The sequence below is a fragment of the Oncorhynchus keta genome, chromosome 30 (genome assembly GCF_023373465.1).
Source record: "Oncorhynchus keta strain PuntledgeMale-10-30-2019 chromosome 30, Oket_V2, whole genome shotgun sequence".
Taxonomy (NCBI): domain Eukaryota; kingdom Metazoa; phylum Chordata; class Actinopteri; order Salmoniformes; family Salmonidae; genus Oncorhynchus; species Oncorhynchus keta.
Window position 1 is genome coordinate 55212773 of NC_068450.1, and position 26795 is coordinate 55239567.

General features: G+C 44.6%; 2 protein-coding genes across 3 annotated transcripts in view; both read left to right on the forward strand.

The window, feature by feature from the left end:
- The first annotated feature begins 11496 nt into the window (after positions 1–11496).
- Positions 11497–12469, forward strand: LOC118363771 (diphthamide biosynthesis protein 3-like). Its single transcript, XM_035744983.2, has 3 exons — positions 11497–11702; positions 11788–11862; positions 12074–12469. The coding sequence occupies exons 1-3, from the start codon at positions 11595–11597 to the stop codon at positions 12146–12148; spliced, it is 258 nt and encodes an 85-aa protein (XP_035600876.1). The 5' UTR covers positions 11497–11594; the 3' UTR covers positions 12149–12469.
- Positions 12470–13324: 855 nt separating this feature from the next.
- LOC118363769 (cytoplasmic protein NCK2-like) overlaps positions 13325–26795 on the forward strand; it is a 53186-nt gene continuing 39715 nt past the window's right edge. The window contains exons 1-2 of one of the 2 annotated variants that reach the window (XM_035744981.2): positions 13325–13562; positions 13816–14034. The gene's annotated coding sequence lies outside the window, so the exon portion shown is untranslated. Of the gene's footprint in view, positions 13563–13815; positions 14035–14070; positions 14979–15438; positions 15536–26795 lie in introns of those variants that run through there. The other variant, XM_052488612.1, reaches the window with a different exon arrangement.

Here is a 26795-nt window from a genome sequence, read left to right on the forward strand (position 1 = left end):
CTGTCTGATGGGAGGGAGTAGGTAGAGGGTAGAGGGTGTGAGACTGTCTGATGGGAGGGTAGAGTGGGAGAGTAGAGGGTGTGATACTGTCTGATGGGAGGGGTAGAGTAGAGGGTGTGATACTGTCTGATGGGAGAGGTAGAGTAGAGGGTGTGATACTGTCTGATGGGAGGGTAGAGTAGAGGGTGTGATACTGTCTGATGGGAGGGTAGAGTAGAGGGTGTGATACTGTCTGATGGGAGAGGTAGAGTAGAGGGTGTGATACTGTCTGATGGGAGGGGTAGAGTAGAGGGTGTGATACTGTCTGATGGGAGGGTGATAGTCTGATGGGAGGGGTAGAGGGTGTGATACTGTCTGATGGGAGGGGTAGAGTAGAGGGTGTGATGATGGGAGGGTGATGTGAGACTGTCTGATGGGAGGGGTAGAGTAGAGGGTGTGATACTGTCTGATGGGAGGGGTAGAGTAGAGGGTGTGATACTGTCTGATGGGAGGGGTAGAGTAGAGGGTGTGATACTGTCTGATGGGAGAGGTAGAGTAGAGGGTAGTCTGATGGGAGGGGTAGGGTGTGATACTGTCTGATGGGAGGGTAGAGTAGAGGGTGTGATACTGTCTGATGGGAGGGTAGAGAGAGGGTGTAGAGGGTGTGATACTGTCTGATGGGAGGGGTAGAGTAGAGGGTGTGATACTGTCTGATGGGAGAGGGTAGAGTAGGGGGGTGTGATACTAGGGAGGGGTAGAGTAGAGGGTGTGATACTGTCTGATGGGAGGGTAGAGTAGAGGGTGTGATACTGTCTGATGGGAGGGAGGGTAGAGATGGGAGGGGGAGTGAGACTGATGGGAGGGGTAGTGATACTGTCTGATGGGAGGGGTAGAGGGGGTAGAGACTAGGGAGGGTGTGAGACTGTCTGATGGGGGGTAGAGTAGAGGGTGTGATACTGTCTGATGGGAGGGGTAGAGTAGAGGGTGTGATACTGTCTGATGGGAGAGGGTAGAGTAGAGGGTGTGATACTGTCTGATGGGAGGGGTAGAGAGGGGTGTGATACTGTCTGATGGGAGGGGTAGAGTAGAGGGTGTGATACTGTCTGATGGGAGGGTAGAGTAGGGGTGTGAGTCTGATGGGAGGGGTAGAGGGTGTGATACTGTCTGATGGGAGGGGTAGAGTAGAGGGTGTGATACTGTCTGATGGGAGGGGTAGAGTAGAGGGTGTGATACTGTCTGATGGGAGAGGGTAGAGTAGAGGGTGTGATACTGTCTGGGATGGGAGAGTAGGTAGAGATAGGGGGGTGTGATACTGTCTGATGGGAGGGGTAGAGTAGGGGTGTGAGACTGTCTGATGGGAGGGGTAGAGTAGAGGGTGTGAGACTGTCTGATGGGAGGGGTAGAGTAGGGGTGTGATACTGTCTGATGGGAGGGGTAGAGTAGAGGGTGAGAGATGGGGTGTGTGACTGTCTGATGGGAGGGGAGAGTAGAGGGTGTGAGACTGTCTGATGGGAGAGGTAGAGTAGGGGTGTGAGACTGTCTGGGAGGGGTAGAGAGAGACTGTCTGATGGGAGGGGTAGAGTAGAGGGTGTGATACTGTCTGATGGGAGGGGTAGAGTAGAGGGTGTGATACTGTCTGATGGGAGGGGTAGAGTAGAGGGTGTGATACTGTCTGATGGGAGGGGTAGAGTAGAGGGTGTGATACTGTCTGATGGGAGGGTAGAGTAGAGGGTGTGATACTGTCTGATGGGAGAGGTAGAGTAGAGGGTGTGAGACTGTCTGATGGGAGGGGTAGAGTAGGGGTGTGAGACTATGATGGGAGGGGTAGAGTAGGGGTGTGAGACTGTCTGATGGGAGGGGTAGAGGGTAGAGTAGAGGGTGATACTGTATGATGGGAGGGGTAGAGTAGGGGTGTGATACTGTCTGATGGGAGGGGTAGAGTAGAGGGTGTGAGACTGTATGATGGGAGGGTAGACTGTCTGATGGGAGGGGTAGAGTGAGGGTGTGATACTGTCTGATGGGAGGGGTAGAGTAGAGGGTGTGATACTGTCTGATGGGAGGGGTAGAGTGTGAGTCTGATGGGAGGGTAGAGTGTGATACTGAGACTGTCTGATGGGAGGGGAGTAGAGTAGGATGGGTGTGAGACTGTAATGATGGGAGGGGTAGAGTAGAGGGTGTGATACTGTAATGATGGTAGGGGTGGGGGGTGTGAGACTGTATGATGGGAGGTGTAGAGTAGGGGGTGTGAGACTGTAATGATGGGAGGGGTAGAGTAGGGGGTGTGAGACTGTAATGATGGGAGGGGTAGAGTAGGGGTGTGAGACTGTATGATGGGAGGGGTAGAGTATGGGGTGTGAGACTGTAATGATGGGAGGGGTAGAGTAGGGGTGTGAGACTGTATGATGGGAGGGGTAGAGTAGGGGGTGTGAGACTGTATGATGGGAGGGGTAGAGTAGAGGGTGTGATACTGTCTGATGGGAGGGGTAGAGTAGGGGGTGTGAGACTGTAATGATGGGAGGGGTAGAGTAGAGGGTGTGATACTGTCTGATGGGAGGGGTAGAGTAGAGGGTGTGATACTGTCTGATGGGAGGGGTAGAGTAGAGGGTGTGATACTGTCTGATGGGAGGGGTAGAGTAGAGGGTGTGATACTGTCTGATGGGAGGGGTAGAGTAGGGGTGTGAGACTGTAATGATGGGAGGGGTAGAGTAGAGGGTGTGATACTGTCTGATGGGGGGGTAGAGTAGAGGGTGTGATACTGTAATGATGGGAGGGGTAGAGTAGGGGGTGTGAGACTGTAATGATGGGAGGGGTAGAGTAGAGGGTGTGATACTGTCTGATGGGAGGGGTAGAGTAGGGGGTGTGAGACTGTAATGATGGGAGGGGTAGAGTAGGGGTGTGAGACTGTATGATGGGAGGGGTAGAGTAGGGGCTGTGATACTGTATGATGGGAGGGGTAGAGTAGGGGATCGGGGTAATACTTTTCCAGGGGATGAGAGAACGCAGTCTGGCGTCTCTCTTCCCCTCTCCCCATCCCTCACTCCCTCCCTCTCCTGGTTGGAACAGAGATCCTAAGCATATGTCCTCTGTGGGTTTTGGCTGCCTCTCACATGGCATTTCACAGAGTTCTGGAGGGGGGCCTTGCACCCATCGTCAATTAACACACAATTTGCACGCCTCACAGTAATCCATTTATTGTGACATTGCTCATACCATACTGAACAAGCCTTTTGTGGTTTGTGTTTCCCTATGCAATGTTTATGTCGGGGGATTTACAACATGATGATGGGTTAATGATCATTCACAGATCGGTTTAACTCCAATACAAACATATGATTACAGAAAATGTGTCAACTGACACTGAATGCTTCTGGAGACCCTAATCCAAATTGAAGGGATATTCAATCCAACAATAATCACATTTTACGGTCCTATTCTTTATTAGTCATACGGAACCCATTGAGAGCTGTTACATGAACAGACCTGATGTAAAAATGATGTGTCTTATTATCAAATGAAGGTCGTTGGCCCACATTCTGAAATTCCACTCTGCCTTGTGACATTCACTCCAACAAAAGTGTATGGCAAAAAGGTCCTGGGTGCAGTGAAATATTTCTCTTCATTTGTTAACGTCATCTAGCACTCATGGTCCTGGGGACAACCCAAACCATGAGTGTGGTTCCAAACATAGCCTGGACTTAATGTGATAAGGGGAATGTTAATGTCCTGACACAGATAAGCTGTGAGAGAGATAGTGTGTGTAGACTTGTATGACTCGAGACAGTTCCTTGGTCTTGGAAACATCTATTGAAGAAATTAAAGAGTGACAATCTCTTCGCAGTGACATGCTTTCTTGTCAACACCTACAGCATAAACAGATTTGGGACCAGATGAAGTGCTCCTAGATGACCCCTCTGTGTAGTATGTACTTTGCATTTGGGCAGCGCTCATATACAGGTAACTGCCAAAATAATGGAAACACTTGAGTAAATGAGGGATACAAAGAATATTGAAAGCAGGTGCTTCCACACAGGCTTTAAGTTTGCCGACGACATAACGGTGGTAGGCCTGATCACCAACAATGATGAGACAGCCTATAGGGAGGAGGCCAGAGACCTGGCAGTGTGGTGCCAGGATAACAACCTTTCCCTCAATGGAACAAGACAAAGGAGATAATTGTGGACTACAGGAAAAGGAGGGCCCGAGCACGCCCCCATTCACATCGACAGGTCTGTAGTGGAGCAGGTAGAGAGCTTCAAGTTCCTTGGTTTCCACATCACCGACAAACTGTGGTCTAAACACACCAAGACAGTTGTGAAGAGGGCACGACAACACCTATTCCCCCTCCGGAGACTGAAAAGATTTGGCATGGGTCCTCAGATCCTCAATTTTCTTTTACAGCTGCACCACCATATTTGCATTTTATTGTGTTACTATCTTTATACTTTAGTTTTATTTCGTAAATATTTTTCTTCACTTTTATTTTCCTTAAAATGGCATTGTTGGTTAAGGACAAATACTGTGACGTGATTCGATTTGATTCAGATTGTTGGTGCCGCATAGAACCCCTTTCAATGATTCTTTATAGAATCTTTAAGGAGAATGGTTCTATAAAAAACGTTCCTCATCTCAAAGGTTCTACAAATAACCTTTTAAAGAGCCATACATTATTAGCATTTTTTTCTGGTTTGCCATATTATACTGTTACATTTCCAGGTGTTAATTGACTAGTTTAATCAGCGGTGCTAGCTCTGGAACTGCCGGGCGTTCCTAAGGAGAGAAATGAGAAACCTTGATTTAGACAACAGTTCTCAATTGATGCAAGACACTCTGACACACAGTTGCACAAAAAGACCTGTGAGCAAACCACATCCCAAAATATTCTAGGGAGCCAAATGGTTACTATAGTCATTATGATTCCACATAGAACCATCACCTTTCCCAAAGAACCCTTGAGGAATCCTCTTTTCTAAATGTATATTCTTGAACTAAAGCACCTAGTCTATCTGTGTCCGGGAATCTGGCCCTGGGCGTCTTGTTAAACCAGTTGGTCTGACCATCACCTCTTTATAGTCAAAGTGAGGAATAGCTTTCTCTCAGAACACTCAAGCCCGAACAGTGCTGGCTCGCCAAGCAATGTTAAACTAATAAGCTCTCACAAAGCTACAAGGAAAAGTGAGTTTGGTAAGTGTTAGCTCAAATCAAATCAAAATCAACTTGCTGGATCAGGGCAGGTGGACTTGAAGCTCCGCAACAGTTGTCTTTTGTGTTGGTGACTGGAGTGCATGCCAGCCTGTGTTCTGACGCACTCGATCAAGAGGCCAAGCGGCACAGAGCTATGCCAGGACGCCAGGACAGAGTCCCTGCAGGAAATGGGCTGTCGACTTGAGGGGCCTGGGCCCCTGCTACAGTAACTCCCCTGATCCCATTGCCCAATTAAAACTCATCTCACCAGACCAGGGGTAGCCATATCAAAGGACTGACTCACCAGATATTTACATGACCCACTGCCTAAGTGCCCTGTTCCTCTGATGAATATTGAGTTGTAACCCCCCCCGCCTGGCACCTACTACCATACCCGTTCATTGGCACTTATGTTCTGTCTTGCCCATTCCCCTTCTGAATGCACACATACACAATCCACGTCTCAAGTATCTCAAGGATTAAATAGCCCTCTCTAACCTGTCTCCTCCCCTTCCACTACACTGACTGAAGTGGATTTAATAAGTGACATCAATAAGGGATCCTAGCTTTCACCTGGATTCACCTGGTCAGTCTGTGTCATGGAAATAGGTGTTCTTAATGTTTCATATACTCACTGTATGTCAAGAATTCTAAGAACCGTTAGACCCGGTCCAAAAAACGGACCCTGGTCCAGCCCTACAACTTTCCTAAGGGACTAGGGACTGTTTTTGTACAGGACCTCAGTTCAGATAAGGCAAAGTATTGCCACTTATAATTGACTTAAGTCAATCAAAAACAAAACTGTCAACATTGTAAGTAAACTGAGGCTAATTTGTAGTGGTTAATGTTAAGGAAGAGTTAATAAATGCCATTAATGTCACCCCGTTGTCCAATGGCTTTTCATTAGAGAGAAATAGAAGAATAAGGTCAATTGGTGCTTGTCATTGACCACATTTTTCCATTAGTACTCTATATAAAAATGTCGGACTTGGCGTGCAAAGGCTCATAGTAACTTGACTTGTGGTGAGACACATTCTCTGCCATCCAAACAGGGTCAGCGTTGTTTTTTTTACCTTGACTGTACAACATATGGACTGTGCGCAGATGTTGTACAGTCATCATCCCTATAAAGACATGTCTTTGCCTGGACGCCAGAGGATGGTCTCCTGATCAGGGACAGGGGCCAGGAATGCAAGGATCTGTCAATAAGCACTCTTTAAAGAGACAAGAGACAGAATGGAGTCATCAACAGCCATAAATCAACTAAAATCACATGAGCAAATTCTAGAATATTCTTGAATTCTACAAAATGCTGGTTTTATAGGAGTTCATGTGGACTGAGTGGACTCCGTTCAGTGAAACCTGTTAACCCATGTATTTCACTCGGCCTGGTTATGTAACGGTCATCGTCGTCTGATGAGGAAAAATCGGACCAAGGCGCAGCGTGGTAAGTGTTCATGACTTTTATTAAACTGAACACTGAAACAAAAAATAACAAAGTGTAAAACCAAACCGACACAGTTCTGTCAGGTGCAGAACACTAAACAGAAAACAACTACCCACAAAACACAGGTGGGAAAATGCTACCTAAGTATGGTTCCCAATCAGAGACAACGATAGTCAGCTGTCCCTGATTGAGAACCATACCTGGCCAAAACATAGAAAAAAGAACATAGAATGCCCACCCCAAATCACACCCTGACCAAACCAAAGAGACATAAAAAGCTCTCTCAGGTCAGGGAGTGACAGGTTATGTCTTGATAATGAAGATAATATCATAATATATCATACAAATCGCATATATCAACATTATAGTATTATCTATTATATTCTAATAATAATAATATAATAACAATATATGCAATTTAGCAGTTTTATCCAAATCGTCTTGCAGTGGATACATTTTATATATGGGTGGTCCTGGGAATCAACCCGCTGTCCTGGTGTTGCGAACACCATGCTCTACCAACTGAGCTACAGAGGACCACAAAATGTATAGTAAACATGAGTAGGACATTGCCTCCTAGTCGAGAGCCTTGTGATACAGGGAGCCATGCAATACAGTTCACCTGGTGATCCTGTTAGATCCGGGACCGCCGGTGTATCTTGGCTGAATCCTAAATGACACCAGATATCCCTTTCTAGGGCCACGGGGTTATGCGAGGCTGTGTCTAGTCTTGTCCACCAGCCGGCTCCATAGCAATTAGCCTCATAGACAAGGTTTTGCTGGTAAAAGTAATATAGTGTATAAGGAATAGGGTGCTAGTTCATGTGAAGCCTTTGTTCCCGAATCTGAACTATCCTATTCAGCGGTAATCCAATGGCATCCTCCTTTGTATTAGCTTTAAGTGTCTCTGTAGAGCTGATGTAACAAATGGGAGCACAAATTTGATATCTAGCTAAACAGAATTGAATTGGATTAGATTCCCTGCCGGACACAGGTTCGAGCCAATGGTAATGCTTCCAATTCACTTATTCAACCTTTCTCTTCCTCTTGCAACTCCTACTTTGCTCATTGCTGTAGGTCTAGAAGATAATGCATTCTCAGTCCACTATCCTGGTCAAAAAAAAAAAATAGTTTGATACAACATACAGATAAACTACAGTATGTTGAATTTCATTAAAGAAGCCCGTGTTGAGTTTACGTAACACTTAGGACACTAGAAACTGATGGAACCAGTGATACGGTGACAAATGGCAACCACTGACCTGCCTGAACACTCAATAATTCACAATACTGATACACAATACACAATACTAAGTCAACTTTCACTTGCTGGAAAAAACAAGTTCAAAGTGTCCCAATTGAATCTCAGCCTATCATGTGTATACTCATCCCTTTCAGAATTTGGGATGACGTTTTACCCGTTGAGCATCGTCGAGCCTTCTGAAGTCTTAATTGGCAAATCCACTTAATTCACCCTGGCTGACTCTGCTTATGCAATTATCCTCTCAGGGTTTGTTGTTGACGACTTATGATCACATGAGTCTGGTTCTCTTGTTGTTTCCCTTATTCATGTGTTCATCCTTCCTCACGAGTTCCATCGAGCCTCATCACATAAATTGTCTTATTTCAGAGTTTCACTCTGGCAGCAAATCTCTTCGGGCTTTGTGCACTGATGATCTTCCATCAAGAGTTCTCAGAATCAAATAGCATAAGAGGTTGTACTTGGAATACGCTACGTGACACACAGATGATTCCAGGGGATCAAAAATGAGTAACTGGGTCTTTAATCATGTGATGTAACATACCCTAGAAAGGTACTGTTAATTCACACACACGCAGGCACACACGCACGCGCACGCACGCACACACACACACACACACACACACACACACACACACACACACACACACACACACACACACACACACACACACACACACACAAAGCTCAGTTGGATAAGTAGTTCAGCACCTTAATGTGATGTACAAGCATGCTCAACAGCCTACAATCACATTCATTACCTATAACCAAATCTAAGTAAGGGAATTCTCAAGATATTTCAGAATTAGGCCTACAAAATGTAATTGTGCCCAATCCAGATCCCAAATGAGCATTTCACAGAATCATACGTTTGATAAGGTGAGAAGTGGAAGAGTGGTTTATGTTCCCCAGGTCTATGTTACTTTGACCTGTAAAGAGAAGTGATGTAAAGCCTGTAGCGCCTGGAACCTGTCAAATCTCACTGCCGATCACTGCTGATTGTGCTTGTGATTACTACAGGAAGAACATGTCAGATCTGGGGAGGGTGGAGAATCCCAAGTCAAAATAACCCTGAAAAGCAATGCTGATACGATTAGGTCAAGGCCTAAAAATGTGTCACTCTCTCATGCTAGTACCATTTTTGTTGTTGATGTTCCTCTCACAAAAGTCTCGCTTCCTTAGAAATGCCCCAATAATCGAATAATGCTGGAGCCGAATGACGGGACAAACAAACATGGGGAGACATAAATACAAATGTATCCATTCCTTCCTTAACTCTTCCACATCATCTGATTCCCTGGTCGTGTCTTCATACAGATATGAAGCGGAGGCCAAAAATCTCTGGTACATTCGACTGAGTGAGGTCACTCCTCACTCACAAGAGAATCGGTCTCCGCCGTGGCATTCTCTGACTGGAGGACAGTCTGATGAAACTTGTGGGACTCCAGGGCTGACATTAAGTGTCTAATTGGGTCGACTTAAATCATTGTGGGTGATGTGTTGGAGATCACATGTCCTTTGGGGATTAAAGGTCGCTGAAACATAACCCTTTGACCAGCTGGAGGGCAAAGACAAGTTGCAGAGTAAAGGTGAAAGCATGTCGGCAAGCCTGAGGGTCTGTTTTGATTCTAATTGACCTCCTATATATGAACTTTCTGTCCTGTTCTCCTTGAATGCTTGGATTCACCCCACGACTCAACCTAGAATTTGAAACAAGAAGAAAACGTTCAACTTCAGATGCGTTTCAACAATGTGTTTCTTCCCTCTCCCCGTGCAGGCAGGTGCTTTATATCTGTTATGTCTTAACCCATAGCTTTGTTAGGCAACTCGGTAACGATCACATTGATAAGTTAAAGCGTTTATCCAATACATTATTGCACACAGGAGGTGTTGCAGAGACAGAAACCTTCATCAATTCCCATCGATTTATTTTTGTCAGGTGTGACGTCTGTGCATTTGATCAGGATACATTAGTGGATCACACTCACTTAATCAAGACAGATGCAGACCATTCTATTCTCATTCGAAGTTCCAATTGGGAGAATTGGCTTACAGTGCATTCGGAAAGTATTCAGACCCCTAGACTTTTTCCACATTTTGTTACGTTACAGCCTTCTTCTAAAATGGATTACATTGTCCCTCACCCCCCATCAATCTCCACACAATAAAAAAATGCAAATATCACATTATCACATATACTCAGTACTTTGTTGAATCACCTTTGGCAGCGATTAGAGCCTTGAGTCTTCTTGAGTATGACGCCACAAGATGGACACACCTGTATTTGGGGATTTCTCCCATTCTTCTCTGCAGATCCTCTCAAACTGTCAGGTTGGATGGGGACCAACCTCACTGCACAGCTATTTTCAGGTCTCTCTAGAGATGCTCGATCTGGTTCAACCCGGGCTCTGGCTGGGCCACTCAAGGACATTCAGAGACTTGTCCCGAAGCTACTTCTGCGTTGTCTTGGCTGTTTGCTCGGGGTCATTTTCCTGTTGGAAGGTGAACCTTCACCCCCAGTCTGAGGTTCTGAGTGCTCTGGAGCAGGTTTTCATCAAGGATCTCTCTGTACTTTGCTCTGTTCCATCTTTCCTTCGATCATGACTAGTCTCCCAGTCCCTGCCACTGAAAAACACCCCCACAGCATGATGCTGCCATCACCATGCATCACTGTAGGGATGGTGCCAGGTATCCTCAAGACATGACACTTGGCATTCAGGCCAAATAGTTCAATCTTGGTTTCATAAGACCAGAGAATCTTGTTTCTCATGGTCTGAGTCCTTTAGGTGCCTTTTGACAAACTCCAAGTGGCCTGTCGTGTGCCTTTTACTGAGGAGTGGCTTCCGTCTGGCCACTCCACCATAAAGGCCTGATTGGTGGAGCGCTGCAGAGATGGTTGTCCTTCTGGAAGTTTCTCCCATCTCCACAGAGTAATTCTGGACCTCTGTCAGAGTGACCATCGGGTTCTTAGTCACCTGCCTGACCAAGGCCCTTCTCCCTCGATTACTCAGTTTGGCCGGGCGGCCAGCTCTAGGAAGAGTCTTGGTTATTCCAAACTTCTTCCATTTAAGAATGATGGAGACCACTGTGTTGTTCAGGACTTTAAATGCTGTATTTTTTGGTACCCTTCTCCAGATCTGTGCCTTGACACAATCCTGTCTCGGCGCTCTATATGGACAATTCCTTTGATATCACGGTATGGTATTTGCTCTGACAGGTGTACGCCTTTTCAAATCATGTCCAATCAATTGAATTGACCACAGGTGGACTCCAATCAAGTTGTAGAAACATCTCAAGGATGATAAATGGAAACAGGAAGCACCTGAGCTCAATTTCGAGTCTCATAGGAAAGGGTCTGAATACTTATGTAAATAAGGTATTTCTGATTTTAAAAAAAAAATACATTTGCAAAACCTGTTTTCACTTTGTCATTATTGGGGTATTATGTGTAGATTGATGAAGAAAACATTTAATTTTAAAATAAGACTGTAACGTAACAAAATGTGGGGGGAGTCAAGGGGTCTGAATACGTCCCGAATGCACTGTAAGAGCATAACCAAAGATAACCATAGAGAACTCTATGGTACCCCTGGTGGTCATGTTTAGTCTTACTTTAAATGATGCGATGATCTGCGACTGCGCACATATCGCACGTCACACTTTCGCGAAACAGAGGAATGTCTCCAACTAGTTAGCTGGGTACGAATAAAATAATTTACGCTCATAATGTCGGTCTTTCACGACGAAGTTGAGATCGAGGACTTTGAATATGACGAGGATGAAGAGACATACTATTTTCCCTGCCCATGTGGCGACAGATTTGCCATAACCAAAGTGAGTACAGTGAGAATGTCCCCTGCGTGTCACGTTGTGCCAACTCGCCTGTGATGGTTGTTGTATTTAATCTCTCTACCTGCAGGAGGATTTGGAAAATGGTGAAGAGGTGGCGACGTGTCCGAGCTGCTCGCTCATTGTTAAAGTAATCTACGACAAGGTTTGTTCTCCGTTTTGATGTTGGTGTTTCGATTGTCTCGGCTTCTCACGTTCTGAGCAAACGGGAATTAGGAGGCCTCGCGAGACTAGTGTATTGGTGGCCTCACCCTACTAGCTACTTGTCATTGAATAGATTTGTTATCTTTCTCTGATATTATAACTATTTCGTTCATGATGACTAATCTATTTCCCTATTCACCTCAATTCACCAGGAGGAATTTATGTCTGGGGAGATCATCGAAGCTCCAACTACAGAGAGCAGATTGCAACTGACTCCGTCCTCCTGACAGCGATCACACATCCCCTTCATTTTCTCATTCCCATCAGTAAAAGTGGACCCTGCTGCATTTGTATGTGCTTCCACACAACACAAAGAAACATTATGAACGATATGCTTCACTGGTGAGGTCTGGGATGGAGGATTCTCAGGATTCATTCACATGTTCCTGTCATTGGTTTTGCAGAGTCACGTAAAGGACCCTAACCACTACTATTTGCACAACGTATTTAAATAAATCCTTTATTCTTTTAAGTTTTTCACTCCCTTTTTTATAAACATGTTTATGCATTTTTGTGGATGCCTCAAGATTAAACCAGGATGAAGTGAATACCGTTTTTTTCCTTCCCCTTGTTAACTGCTTGTAGTTTTTATGTTTGAACAGCAGGGGAGGCAGATGTTCAAGGAAAAATACAGGCCTACTTACTGTACAGGGAATAAATAGGGTGCCATTGGGAAAATGGGTGTATAGACTTCTCTCTATTCTAACCTACAGTTACTATCCTTGGGATTTCTGAGATCGTTTCAATTTAAAAGGAATGAGCTGGTGTAATAAATATGGTGGAAACTCTTTAGCCTATGCTTAGGCCAATCCTACGTGGCCTTACATACCCTTTATTTGTACATATTTCAACAGTTTAGTGCTCTGCCATTTGACATGCCATGATTTATAACAAAAGGATTTGGCTCTGGTGGGTATGTGTGAGGCAGTGACCCTCTTGACACTTACATTTGAATCTATGAGTCATACGAGAAACATGAATTATTCATATTGGCTGGTTATTACAATGTGTATGTTATGGATGAACAAATGGCTGAATTACAATTCCCTAGTTACATACACTTCTCTCCCCCTTATGGATTAAAAAAAACAACATTGGATTGGCGTAAGCTGGATCTTCTCTTACACCAGTCCATTCCTTTAAATCCGGGAAGAGTACAGAATCGTCCCTCAGCCAATACAATAAAATGACTCAATTCCAAAGACCCATGTAACCATATTACAATATTGACTGATACTGTGACAGCGTAGCTACTGTTTCACACCACCAGCTCTTTCACAGCAGGGCCTGACCTGTCAGAGAGAGGAGCTGTGCATCCCAAATGGCCCCCTATTCCCTATATAGTGCACTACCTTTGACCAGAGCCCTGTGGGCCCTCTGGTCAAAAGTAGTGCACTATGTAGGGAATAGAGTGCCATTCGGGACACACATACAGGGAGAGACCATGATGGTGTCCTTCACATGATATTGAAGGTCCTGCCTATCTATCCAATATCCAGTCAGCTCTGTGGCTGATGCTGTGGCGAGGGAGGAAGCTGAGTCAATACGTCTAACTGCATCTCTCATCAGGGGGGCCACAGCAATGGCAGGCTGGCATTGACAAACACACCATCACTCAGTCAGAGGAGCCTCACAGAGCAGGTCACTGCTGAGGGAGAGCGGGAGTTCGAGCACTGAGCAGTAGCGTCCATGATGTTTGTGTGGATGGCATCTGGAGGAAAATAGTCATTATTCATGTGACGATAATCCTTTGTGTGAAGTGTGATAATCAGTCACAAACAGTCATGAATTGCTCTGCTGAGAGGGATAGGCATACAAGACAATGCAAATGTGATGTAATGTGTGTACAATAATTGTGTTGTGCTCTGTGCTCCCTACCCTTTCCTTTTGGCAGGCGTGACGTCACATTTCAAGGCAGTTGGTTGAGCTGGAGGTAGAGGAGGAGACGAGCAACCCAGCGAGTTGAAGGGCCTGTTATCTTTTAACGTCGTTAAAAGATAACCAAGCACATTGGTTTTTAAAAGTAAACTTTTAGACCCCGAAAGTGAATATCGAAGACTACTTTTGCAAATTCCTGACCTGATAATCCGATTCAACTGGATAAACCACCAAGGTAAGAACACAACGAAACGCTGACGAACTGAGCGCAAAGTTATGGTTGCTTTGCTTGACGGGAGGTGCAGTTGGTGATGACTGGCATTTGTTGTTTTTGGCTAATGACAACATTACGAGCAGATTCAGATTTTTATTTTGAAGATTAGAAAATACAACAGTTAGAATAAGGCTCGTGGATTCGGCGCCGAGAAAGTAGAATAGTATTGTTGTGTTTGTCCATGCGGTTTTCTATCTTCTCCGTGGCTTTGTCCACGGCAGTACAATACAATAGCCCATTGCCGCTTGGTAGGCTACGACGGAGATGAGTGTTTGCGCTTTTGCTAATATTTTTTGCAACTTTGTATTAGTTATGTTTCAAACTTTAACATTATATCTCTTGAATAATCACTCTGCTTCGATTTTCATTCGTGGTACATTTGTTTACATACTGTAGTTAGACGGTCTTGGTGAGCAACATGTAGGCCTATTTGCAATGAGCATTAATGTTATTTTTCTTCTCTGTAAAACGTGCTCATACATGCCCAGTGTAATTGTTGAACTACACACACAATCTATATAAAATATAATGCATTCTGCCTATGCGTTTCTGTTTTATTGTGAGGTGATAGTTTTTTGATGGCCATGATAAGGTGTGGTGTACCTGTTTTTGCTCAACTGTGAACAACCTGAAACTGTGGCGATGAAGAAGATACAACCATTATTCTCTCTGTCAGAGGGTGTTTGCTTGCAAGCCCAAGAGGTCTAGGCAAGATGGGACTTAAACCGTTTCGTCTAATGAACACCTTCAGTTCTAAGGTCTACACCCGCTTCCATACACTTCCACAGCAATTATGACAACTTACGGAGGACGTCCTCCAACCTATCATGTTGTCCACCCAATCAAAGGATCGGAGAATGAAAGCATAAGCTACAGTTATTTAGTACTGCAGTGCAATACATGTGGTGAGTAGTTGATTCAAAGAGTGAGAAAGACAATATTTGAACAGTTTTGAACAAATTAATTTGTTAAAAAAATGAAGGAAAGCTAGAGAAAGGTATTTTGTATTTTTTTTCTCACTTTCACTTACTTAGCTAAATAATTCAGCTAGCTAATTTAACCTACTTAAACATCCAGTGCAAACAGGGATACTATGTTAGCTAGCTGGCCAACAGATAGTCAACAGATAGTCATAGGTAAACTTTTGGTTTGACTAATTTATTGCTAAACTATTTACTGAACTGCTTACTGACTGTACTCTGTAACGTTACTTCATGATTGTAGCTGTTTTGCTAACGTTTTAGTTATATTAGCTATGTTGACTGTGACGTTACTTTAGCTAATATGGTGACAACGATGTAGGCTGTGTGTAGAGGTTATGATATGGTTTGGCTTGTAAAGTTTTTTTCGCCTGGTTTCATACAGCTGATGTGTTGTGCATTGAAATCCACAAGCGAAGGGAAAAGGTGAGAGGAGGAGACCCCATAGATGCGAGAAGGAATACAACATGGCTGCTTTGAAGGTGAACTGTGTTTACATGTGATCATGGGTGTATTCATTCTGACAATTCTGTTGAAAAATGTTTCTTAAATGGAATGAAACAGGGATTAACATACCAGCATTTGTCCAATAGACCTCTCGTTTGCAACTGTTGGACTGGTGGTTTACACCCTTGATAAGATGCAGGCAAGAGTGTGCAAGGCGGTATTGAATGTGTCACTGTCTGTCACCTCAAATCTTTCTCTCAAACTGTGTGCACCTACGTTGTAAACTTTAATTCCTAGGCTAGTTTATAGCAACCTCATGATGGGTATAGGGAAAATTAGAGTATCATGTAGTAAGTAGCCTAAACCTATCAATGATACATTGAACTGGGTGAATGAAATATCTCCCTCATCTTAAATGGCACCGACCACCGCTGACCTAATTTAGACATACAATGTTTAAAACATTTTTGTTTTTTGAAGCCACAACCATGTCAACACAAAGTAGAGACAAATACACAGTTTGTCCTCCGGACCAGCATTTAGGAAGCAATAACCTATACTAACTTCGTTGTCTGTTCAGTCAGTGTCGATCTTAACCAGCTCTGTATCGGATACTTAATATCAAATCAAATTTTATTTGTCACATATACATGGTTAGCAGATGTTAATGCGAGTGTAGCGAAATGCTTGTGCTTCTAGTTCCGACAATGCAGTAATAACCAACAAGTAATCTAGCTGGGAGTACAGGAGAGGGCTCAGAACGCACCCTTGTGGGGCCCCAGTGTTGAGGATCAGCGGGGTGGAAATGTTGTTGCCTACCCTCACCACCTGGGAAGCGGCCCGTCAGGAAGTCCAGTACCCAGTTGCACAGGGCGGGGTCGAGACCCAGGGTCTGGAGCTTGATGACGAGCTTGGAGGGCACTATGGTGTTAAATGCCGAGCTGTCGTCGATGAACAGCATTCTCGCATAGGTATTCCTCTTGTCCAGATGGGTTAGGGCAGTGTGCAGTGTGGTTGAGATTGCATCGTCTGTGGACCTATTTGGGCGGTAATCAAATTGGAGTGGGTCTAGGGTGTCAGGTAGGGTGGAGGTGATATGGTCCTTGACTAGTCTCTCAAAGCACTTCATGATGACGGAAGTGAGTGCTACGGGGCGGTAGCTCGTTTAGCTCAGTTACCGTAGCTTTCTTGGGAACAGGAACAATGGTGGCCCTCTTGAAGCATGTGGGAACAACAGACTGGGATAGGGATTGATTGAATATGTCCGTAAACACACCAGCCAGCTGGTCTGCGCATGCTCTGAGGGTGCGTCTGGGGATGCCGTCTGGGCCTGCAGCCCTGCGAGGGTTAACACGTTTAAATGTTTTCCTCACGTCGGCTGCAGTGAAGGAGAGTCCGCATGTTTTAGTTGCGGGCCGTGTCAGTGGCACTGTATTGTCCTCAAAGCGGGCAAAAAAAAAATAATCATAATTTCCACCACTATGGCTGTATTTATACAGGCAGCCCAGTTCTGATATTTTTTTTCCCACTAATTGGTCTTTGACCAGTCACATAATATATTTTTCAGAGCTGATCTGATTGGTCAAAAGGCTAAGTGAGAAAAAAAAACGCAGCCATGGAGCTTCTGCACCTGTGCTAGAGATACCAGAAATTCACTCTCAGTTCTCAATGCTTATTATTTCCTCACCTGCACAGGTCTAACTGAGAGAATAGTAATATCCTTCACAGACATACTATTTTCATCTGCCTGCAAAATGTCGCTGGTAACATCATTTGACTCTCAAATGCATTCTAACGGTTTTGCTTCAGTTCTCACACTGCTATTAAAAGCAAATCAAATTAGCAGTCTAAACTACAAATAGAATGATTCTTTGGATGTAGACTGACTAGTTGTTGAACGACATGCATTGGCAACCAGACCAATGAGTGCAGGCTAGAATAATTGTGAAATGATTAGGGTTGAACTTGGTCAATCATAGTGTTTTTAAACATAAATAATGATATGACTCTCAGAAGGATACTTTGGGAATTTGCCAATGGTGCCCTTTATGTACTTCCCCAGAGTCAAGTTAACTAGCGGATACAATTTTTATGTCTCAGTGTTCGGTTTGAAGGAAGTTGCTAACCAGAGCTAGCACAATTGCTAATCAGCACTAGCACAATTGCTAACTAGTGGGAAAAAACCCATAGACTTCCAGTCATTGTGCTAATGCTAGTTAGCAATAGCTCGCGACACTACGTCTAACTTCCTTCAAACTAGACACAGGGACAAACAAATTGTATCAGTGAGTTCATCAGACTGTGGGGAAGTAGATTGCCAAAATCCCAAATTATCCCTTTCAACTGTGAAAATGAAATCTGGGAATACATTTAATATCTGTAGTACTGCAGTCATGTGTTTCTACCGTATCCCAAAGTGAACCTGCATGGCCAAAAATAATATCCAAGCTCCAGGTTTGAAATGTCTCTCTGCAGAGTGTTTTAATTGCCTGTAAAACTCTACTCTCGACGTTAGCTGCCTCTTGACTGATATTAGCACACAGCCTAGATAAGTGTTCAGCTAGTTCACAATGTGTCAACTTAACAGGCTACAGCAGATGGCACATGTTTCACAAAATGGACTGGTTCCAACTTCCAAGAGCAATATTGCTAGAACTTCATTAGCTACATAGTTGTAGCAAAGCAATTGCACTCAACTGGCTTGCAAATTTTGTGTAGTGTAAAGTCCTTGACTAATCCAAGCTAGCTCACAGCACAATCAGGCAGGCCATTATCCATAACAAGGCCTCCCTCTACTCTTTATTTCCCCAGGGTAGCCTAGTGGTTAGAGCGTTGGACTAGTAACCGGAAGGGCTTTAATACTACCTTAATGCTCAGAGTCTGCCCTTGGTTCACCCCAGACTTGACTGCCTTGACCAGCACAAACACATCCTGTGGCGTTCTGCGTTAGCATCTTTCAAAAATTATCCGCCGAAATTGTTGCAACACCTATTACTAGCCTATTCAACTTCCTTCGTATCGTCTGAGATCCCCAAAGATTGGAAAGCTGCCGTGGTCATCCCCCTCTTCAAAGGGGGAGATGCTCTAGACCCAAACTGTTATAGACCTATATCCATCCTGCCCTGCCTTCCTAAAATCTTCAAAAGCCAAGTCCATAAACAGATCACCGACCATTTCGAATCCCACCGTATCTTCTCCACTATGCAATCTGGTTTCCGAGCTGGTCATGGGTGCACCTCAGTCACGCTCCTAAGGTCCTAAACGATATCATAACCGCCATTGATAAAAGACAATACTGTGCAGCCGTCTTCATCGACCTGGCCAAGGCTTTCGACTCTGTCAATCACCTCATTCTTATCGGCAGACTAAATAGCCTTGGTTTCTAAAATGACTGCTCGCATGGTTCACCAACTACTTCTCAGATCGAGTTCAATGTGTCAAGTTGGAGGGCCTGTTGTCCAGACCTCTGGGAGTCTCTATGGGGGTGCCACGGGGTTCAATTCTCGGGCGACGCTCTTCTCTATGTATATCAATGATGTCGCTCTTGCTGCTGGTGATTCTCTGATCCACCTCTACGCAGACGACACTATTCTGTATACATCTGGTCCTTCTTTGGACACTGTGCTAACAAACCTCCAAATGTGCTTCAAAGCCATACAACACTCCTTCCGTGGCCTCCAACAGCTGTTAAATACTAGTAAAACTAAGTGCATGTTCTTCATCCGATTTCTGCCCACACCCTCCCGCCCGACGCGCATCACTACTCTGGATGATTCTGACCTAGAATATGTGGACTACAAAAATACCTAGGTGTCTGGTTAGACTGTAAACTCTCCTTCCAGACTCACATCAAGCATCTCCAATCCAAAATTAAATCTAGAATCATCTTCCTATTTCGCAACAAAGCCTCCTTCACTCATGCCGCCAAACGTACCCTCGTAAAACTGACTATCCTACCGATCCTTCACTTCGGCGATGTTATTTACAAAATAGCCCCCAACACTCTACTCAGCAAATTGGATGTAGTCTATCACAGTGCCATCCTTTTTTTCACCAAAGCCCCAAATGCTACCCACCACTGCGACCTGTATTCTCTCGTTGGCTGGCCCTGACTACATATCCGTTGCCAAACCCACTGGCCCCAGGTCATCTATAAGTCTTTGCTAGGTACAGCCCCGCCTTATCTCAGCTCACTGGTCACTGTAGCAACACCCACCCGTAGCACACACTCCAGAAGGTATATTGCACTGTCCATCCCCAAAGCCAACACTTCCTTTGGCCGCCTTTCCTTCCAGTTCTCTGCTGCCAACGACTGGAACGAATTGCTAAAATCTCTGAAGCTGGAGTCTTATATCTCCCTCTAAAACTTTAAGCATTAGCTGTCAGAGTAGCTTACTGATCACTGTACCTGTACGCAGCCAATCTGTAAATGGCACACCCTACTACCTCATCCCCATATTATTACTTACCCTCTTGCTCTTTTGCACCCCAGTATCTATAATTGCACATCATCATCTGCACATCTATCACTCCACTATTAATGCTAAATTGTAATTACTTTGCCTCTGTGGCCTATTTATTGCCTACCTCCCTCCCTACTCTTCTACATTTGCACACACTGTACATAGATTTTTCTATTTTTCTTTTCTACTTGTTTGTGTAACTCTGTTGTTTTTGTCGCACTGCTTTGCTTTATCTTGGCCAGGTCGCTGTTGTAAATGAGAACTTGTTCTCAACTGGCCTACCTGGTTAAATAAAGGTGGAAAAAAATACATTGGGAATAGGGTACCATTTGGGATGCAACCAGTGAATCCAAGAAAACCTCGGGCTGAGCCACATCCTGGTCAGTGTGACCCAGAACTAACTCTATGGTAGTCTAGATTATGCTCAGGGCATTTGATTACCCTAGTGCACTCAAACATGTTTTTTTCATCACATGAGAGATTATCCCAATAGCATGCTGTAACCTCTGAACATGAGAAGGAGGCATGGGCAGGGGAGGTACAATGATCCGCTCTGTTTGGTAGTGAGGGCTGACGCACTTCCCGGACTCTCACGTTGGTAGCATATGTCTACCCGATTTGGGTACGGAACTGCTAGTGCACCTGGCAGTAAGTAGTAGGATACTTCTGTGTGGCCCCACTTGAACCCCTTTGCAACGGAGAAAAGAGGGAGCATTTACGTGGCTTGCAGTGTAACACTAGTTACCGGACCTTGTGTCACTTCACCTGGTGTTGATATTGTATTTCCTTACTCTCTCTCCATTTGGAGAATGTAATGTGGTAATATTTGATATGTAAGCATGCGCTATATTGTATACCTCGCATGCAAAGAGTCTATGTATATCTGACTCCGTAAAGATGATTTAGCAACATGCAAGGTGCTATGTAGACCACGTGCAAGTATTATGCTTTTAGCTGTCAAAAATCAAGGAATGGTCATGAGAATGGAATTTTAAGTGCATTTAATGACTTGTATTATATGAAGCTTAAGTTTCAAAGCAATACGAGGCACTTCTAAGCATGATCGGAGAGGGAGAGAGAGAATCTCACCACAGCAGGTCAGGAACAAAAAAGAGAACGAGACAATGAATCTAAGACCGTGTATAACATCTGAGTTGTTTACCAATAGAATTACTGTAACGTTAACTTCCAATCAGATATATAACACCTACATGATGTAATCTCAACAGAACCTCTGCTTCTCAGAGGTGTGACGATGGCGGTTGGTGAGATGAACACAAAGAAGGCTGAATTCCTGAGAAGACGATAATAGCTTTTGCATAGTGTGTTAATAAGAAGAGTCACTGTGGGGTGGGGGGGGGGGCTGCCCAAATTCTCTAGTGCTTCTTACAGGAAGTTGAACTCCTTCCTCTAGTATCTTTCAGAACATAATTTGAACCAGTCTTTGATTCAGTCTGTGGGAACTTGGTAGTGCGCAAAATTTTAGGGTAGCTGTAAAATGTGATACTAGTTTGCGAGGAGCCGTGTTGCTAATTCGTTATGAGGATTGTTTACTGGGTGAGTTTTTAACCCAGTTCCAGTAGCTAGGGATATTTCCAGTATCAGGGCTAGAGTTGGCGTCTCGCCCCTCGAGTGAAGGTGCTATTTGAGCATTCTCCATTTCGGAGTTGAAGAGGACAAGCATAGACATAGTGCATGTGGGCAAGCATAGACACAGTGCATGTGGGCAAGCATAGACACAGTGCATGTGGGCAAGCATAGACACAGTGCATGTGGGCAAGCATAGACACAGTGCATGTGGGCAAGCATAGACACAGTGCATGTGGGCAAGCATAGACACAGTGCATGTGGGCAAGCATAGACACAGTGCATGTGGGCAAGCATAGACACAGTGCATGTGGGCAAGCATAGACACAGTGCATGTGGGCAAGCATAGACACAGTGCATGTGGGCAAGCATAGACACAGTGCATGTGGGCAAGCATAGACACAGTGCATGTGGGCACGCATAGACACAGTGCATGTGGGCACGCATAGACACAGTGCATGTGGGCACGCATAGACACAGTGCATGTGGGCACGCATAGACACAGTGCATGTGGGCACGCATAGACACAGTGCATGTGGGCACGCATAGACACAGTGCATGTGGGCACGCATAGACACAGTGCATGTGGGCACGCATAGACACAGTGCATGTGGGCACGCATGACACAGTGCATGTGGGCACGCATAGACACACAGTGCATGACACAGTGGTGGGCACGCATAGACACAGTGCATGTGGGCACGCATAGACACAGTGCATGTGGGCACGCATAGACACAGTGCATGTGGGCACGCATAGACACAGTGCATGTGGGCACGCATAGACACAGTGCATGTGGGCACGCATAGACACAGTGCATGTGGGCACGCATAGACACAGTGCATGTGGGCAAGCATAGACACAGTGCATGTGGGCAAGCATAGACACAGTGCATGTGGGCAAGCATAGACACAGTGCATGTGCTGGTGTACATGAATACAACTGGGTTTGTCATATTGCGAGCTTTGAAAGATAAGCCTAAAGCCTTGGGATGCTTGTGATCTTGAAAGCTACTTGCTGGAAGAGAACATTGTGTTGGGAAAGAAATCCTCACCACTGTTGCTGTTTCTTATCGTGTGGAAGGGTCCTATCGGGGTTTCTGCTTGTAGACGGATAACAAAAAGGCAGGGGTTGGATTTACTTGGCTTCTGGTCGAAGCCAGTCAGGAAATCTTTGGGCTGTAGTGCGTAGGCAGACCAAAGGGCTGTCAAGGGGAGGCCACGTTTTGGATTGTGAAGGCATCAGTGTAGCTTAAATAGCCTAACTGCAGTGTGTGTGTGTGTGTACACATTTGATTTTTTTTAGTTTTTGTTTTAACCTTTATTTAACTAGGCAAGTCAGTTAAGAACAAATTGTTATTTTCAATTTGGTTGGTTGTCATTACCTACCTCTGTGACACATCATGGTACATATGCTTCCAATCAAAATCAAATCAAATGTTATTGGTCACGTACACATGGTTAGCAGATGTTATTGTGAGTGTAGCTAAATGCTTGTGCTTCTAGTTCCCGACAGTGCAGTAATATCTAATAAGTAATCTAACAATTCCCCAACAACTACCCAATACACACAAATCTAAAGGGGTGATAGAGAATATGCACATATACGTTTATAGATGAGATGGCCAAGCGGCATAGGCAAGGTGCAGTAGATAGATTAGTCATATCACATCACTGTATTTTATACTAAGATATTTTAACATTGATTAAAGTGGCATTTTTTTATTTTACCTTTTTATTTAACTAGGCAAGTCAGTTAAGAACAAATTCAGCCTAGGAACAGTGGGTTAACTTCCTTGTTCAAGGGTAGAACAACAGATTTTTACGTTGTCAGCTCGGGGATTTGACCTTTCGGTTACTAGTCCAACGCTCTAACCACTAGGCTACCTGCCACCCCAGGTTGTTTTCCTTGATGATCTTTTTGGCCTTCCTGTGACATCGGGTGTTATTGGTGTCCTGGAGCGCAGGTAGTTTGCCCCCGGTGATGCGTTGTGCAGACCGCACTACCCTCTGGAGAGCCTTGCGGTTGAGGGCGGTGCAGTTGCTGTACCAGGATGTGATGCAGCCCGACAGGATGCTCTCGATTGTGAATCTGTAAAAGTTTGTCAGAGTTTTGGGTGACAAGCCTGATGTTGAAGAGGCGCTATTGCGCCGCCTTCACCACACTGTCTGTGTGAGTGGACCATTTAAGTTTGTCTGTGATGTGTACGCCCAGGAACCTTCCACCTTCTCCACTGCTGTCCCTTTGATGTGGATAGGGGGGTGCTCCCTCTGCTGTTTCCTGAAGTCCACGATCATCTCCTTTGGTTTTGTTGACGTTGAGTGAGAGGTTGGTTTTCCTGACACCAAACTCGGCTACATAATGATGTCATTCCCCCCATCCCACATGGCAACAGTGTTGCGTGTTCAGATTTGCCAAGACAGAGACTCATCTAGAGATGAAAAACAGAACAGGAGAGGGAACCTCTCAACAAAGAAGAAATGGTTGTTCCTTTTTCAAGAGGAGCAGATTCCAAGAAAAAAGGGGAATCTACAACATTTAACTCTCCAGTGAATCAGAGTCGACGTGAAAGAGGATGTTATGAAGCCTAACAACGTAGACTAGTGTGTATGACTGACCTCATCCATCAACTAAGTAAGTCGTATGCAGCTAATATATACACACCCCATGCAGTTTCTAGTTTGTACACTTCTTTGTGTTGACCTAGACTAGAGCAGGCCTCAAAACAGGCTGGATGACAGTGAGATTACCGTGGTAATGTGAACTGCAACAGGAGCACCGTATAATGCAGAGAAATGTTTCTGTTGCGTTGAGTGTGCATGTCAGTGTGGTTTTTGTCAGAGTAGGGATTTTACACTCCAAGATCAAAGAGCTATTCTATCAGTGAAGCAGAGCCTGTCACCAGATCATAATCATTGTCACGGAACACTTGTGTCACTTGTGACTCTGGCTGTCGGTGCTAAATGGGACCAAGTGAAACCGAGAGGGAGAGAGAGATTTAGAGTGAGAAAGGCGACGGGAGAGGAGAAACAGCCCCTGTAGAAATGTCCTGTCTAATAAAATCTGACAGTTACTCAAAAAGACACTGGGTTGTCTCATGAAATTGAAGGGTTAGCAGTTGGCACGCTTGGCAATGGATCTCATTAAGATGTGCCGACATCAGAAGCATTATTCTTTAATTGGTCTGAGCTAATAAAATATTTTTACTAGAAGATGGCTCATGGGTAGGTTACAATGTCTCTGGGGAACCGTGTTGCTAGCTTGCACTGTTTCCTCTACTTTCATGTGGTGGTGGAAATGTCAGTTGTATTTTGATAAGATGTAATTTGAAAATTCTCCATCTGTTTCGCCTGCCTCGTCTCCACAGGTCTAACTTCCACCGGTATGTTTGTGAAATGGATGATTATCCCATCTGCGATTCTCCGAAACAAACGGTTTTTGTTCTGTCTCTAGGCGAATAGTAATGGGTCATCCGACTCCACCAACGTGAGAGATTTGAATATTACCTCCTTTGTCCAACTTTTCCTCTGGAATATAGATTTCACAGTTTCTTACGGTCTCTGTTTTCTCAGCACCTTAGCTCAGAACGACAGATTTCAGCACCAGGCGGTTGCTATCACAACAGTCTCAGGATGTGCAGTGGATGCCATATTTCCACCACAATCACTTCACTTCAAATCTCAACATCTTAGTTTGTACCTGGAAGAGTGACTAGAGTTTTTCAGAAATTGGGCCAAGATGAATTCCCCAACATCTATTTTGTTGTCTCGCATAAATCAGGGTTTGAAACATGCAGATTTCAATCATGGGAGAGATCAATGAGAAACTGAAGATGCCTATCAGAGTCAGACGGTCAAAGCCTCTGCTTACCCAGTATACTGGCAACAGAAATGCTTAGAGCTCCCGATCTTTCAGTTTAGGTTCTCAGGCTCAGGTTCATTTGATGAATCCGAGGGAGAACAGCGGCTTTGACTCCAAACTGACCGCTGTGTACGGACAAATGAGGGATTCCTCTTCCTCCAGGAAACGGCAGGCAGGTTCTGGTCATCACGAAAACAACCTCTGCCCAGCTGAGGCATTCACAGCTTCCTGCTATGATGGCCAATTGCACAGATTCATGTGGACTTTCGTAATGGCTTTTCCAGTTGGAGCTTGTTTTAGGCTAACTGTTGTGGAGATGGGATGTTAGATTCCACTGCTGTGTCATTTTGAATGAGCTTAAAGCATCTGAAAAGCATAATCTTCCTAGCTACCCCTCATAACAATTCAAGTTTAGGCTAATACGCTAACAGCACTCATCATAATTACTTTTCTCGCCACTTAAAAGCAAAATTCTTCAGAGATTTAGCAGCCATTGCTGGAATAGTAGGACCACCCTTACATGAGACATTTTAGTAATTTAGCAGATGCTCTTAACCAGAGCGACTTACAGAAGCAACTAGGGTTAAGTGCCTTGCTCAAGGGCACATTGAACGATCTTTCACCTAGTTTGCTCTGGGATTCGAACCAGCAAAATTTTGATTACTGGCTCAATGCTCTTCTGAAGTTTGAACCACGGGGATGGCAAATTCACTTTTCAGATGCAGCAATTGACAGCACACACTACTTTTAGATGGTTATTGTTTTGTGACTCTGGACGAAGAAAAATACTTTGCAGCAGCCTTGTCATAGATTAGAATAGGCCTACGTCGTGGCCTGCGCCTGACCTCGAACTATCCATTCAACCACGATGAGTCCTGAGCCTGTGACCTTTACCGAAATGTCGGAATGCCTCATGGAGCTGGTCATCCAGTGTTGAGCAGGTGGGATGCTTGCTGTGAAAATTAAAACTGGGGACATTGTTCTGTAGGTATGTTAGCTGATGGCTCTAATAGCCTGCTGTGCTCATGACACGAACAGTGTGATAGAACAATACACTACATCTGTGTCATTTTTGCCATGGAAAAAGCTCAATCAGACAGACAACAAGATTACATTTTGACCTACTGTTTTGAGGCTATAACTAAATACTTAGTTATGTTTCTGTTTGCATGCCACCACGCCTCACTGTCAACAGAGGCAGCAGGTTATAGGGTGAGGCAGAGCCTGCCTCTGAGTCTAACTATGGAGTTGACTATTCCCTCTAGAACGTTCTATAGCTCTCTCTCCCTTTCCCTCTCTCTCCTCTTATCCTCTTTCCCTGTCTCTCTCTGTCTCTCTCCCTTGACCCACTCTCTCTATCCACTCAAACCTCCATTCCGAGCAG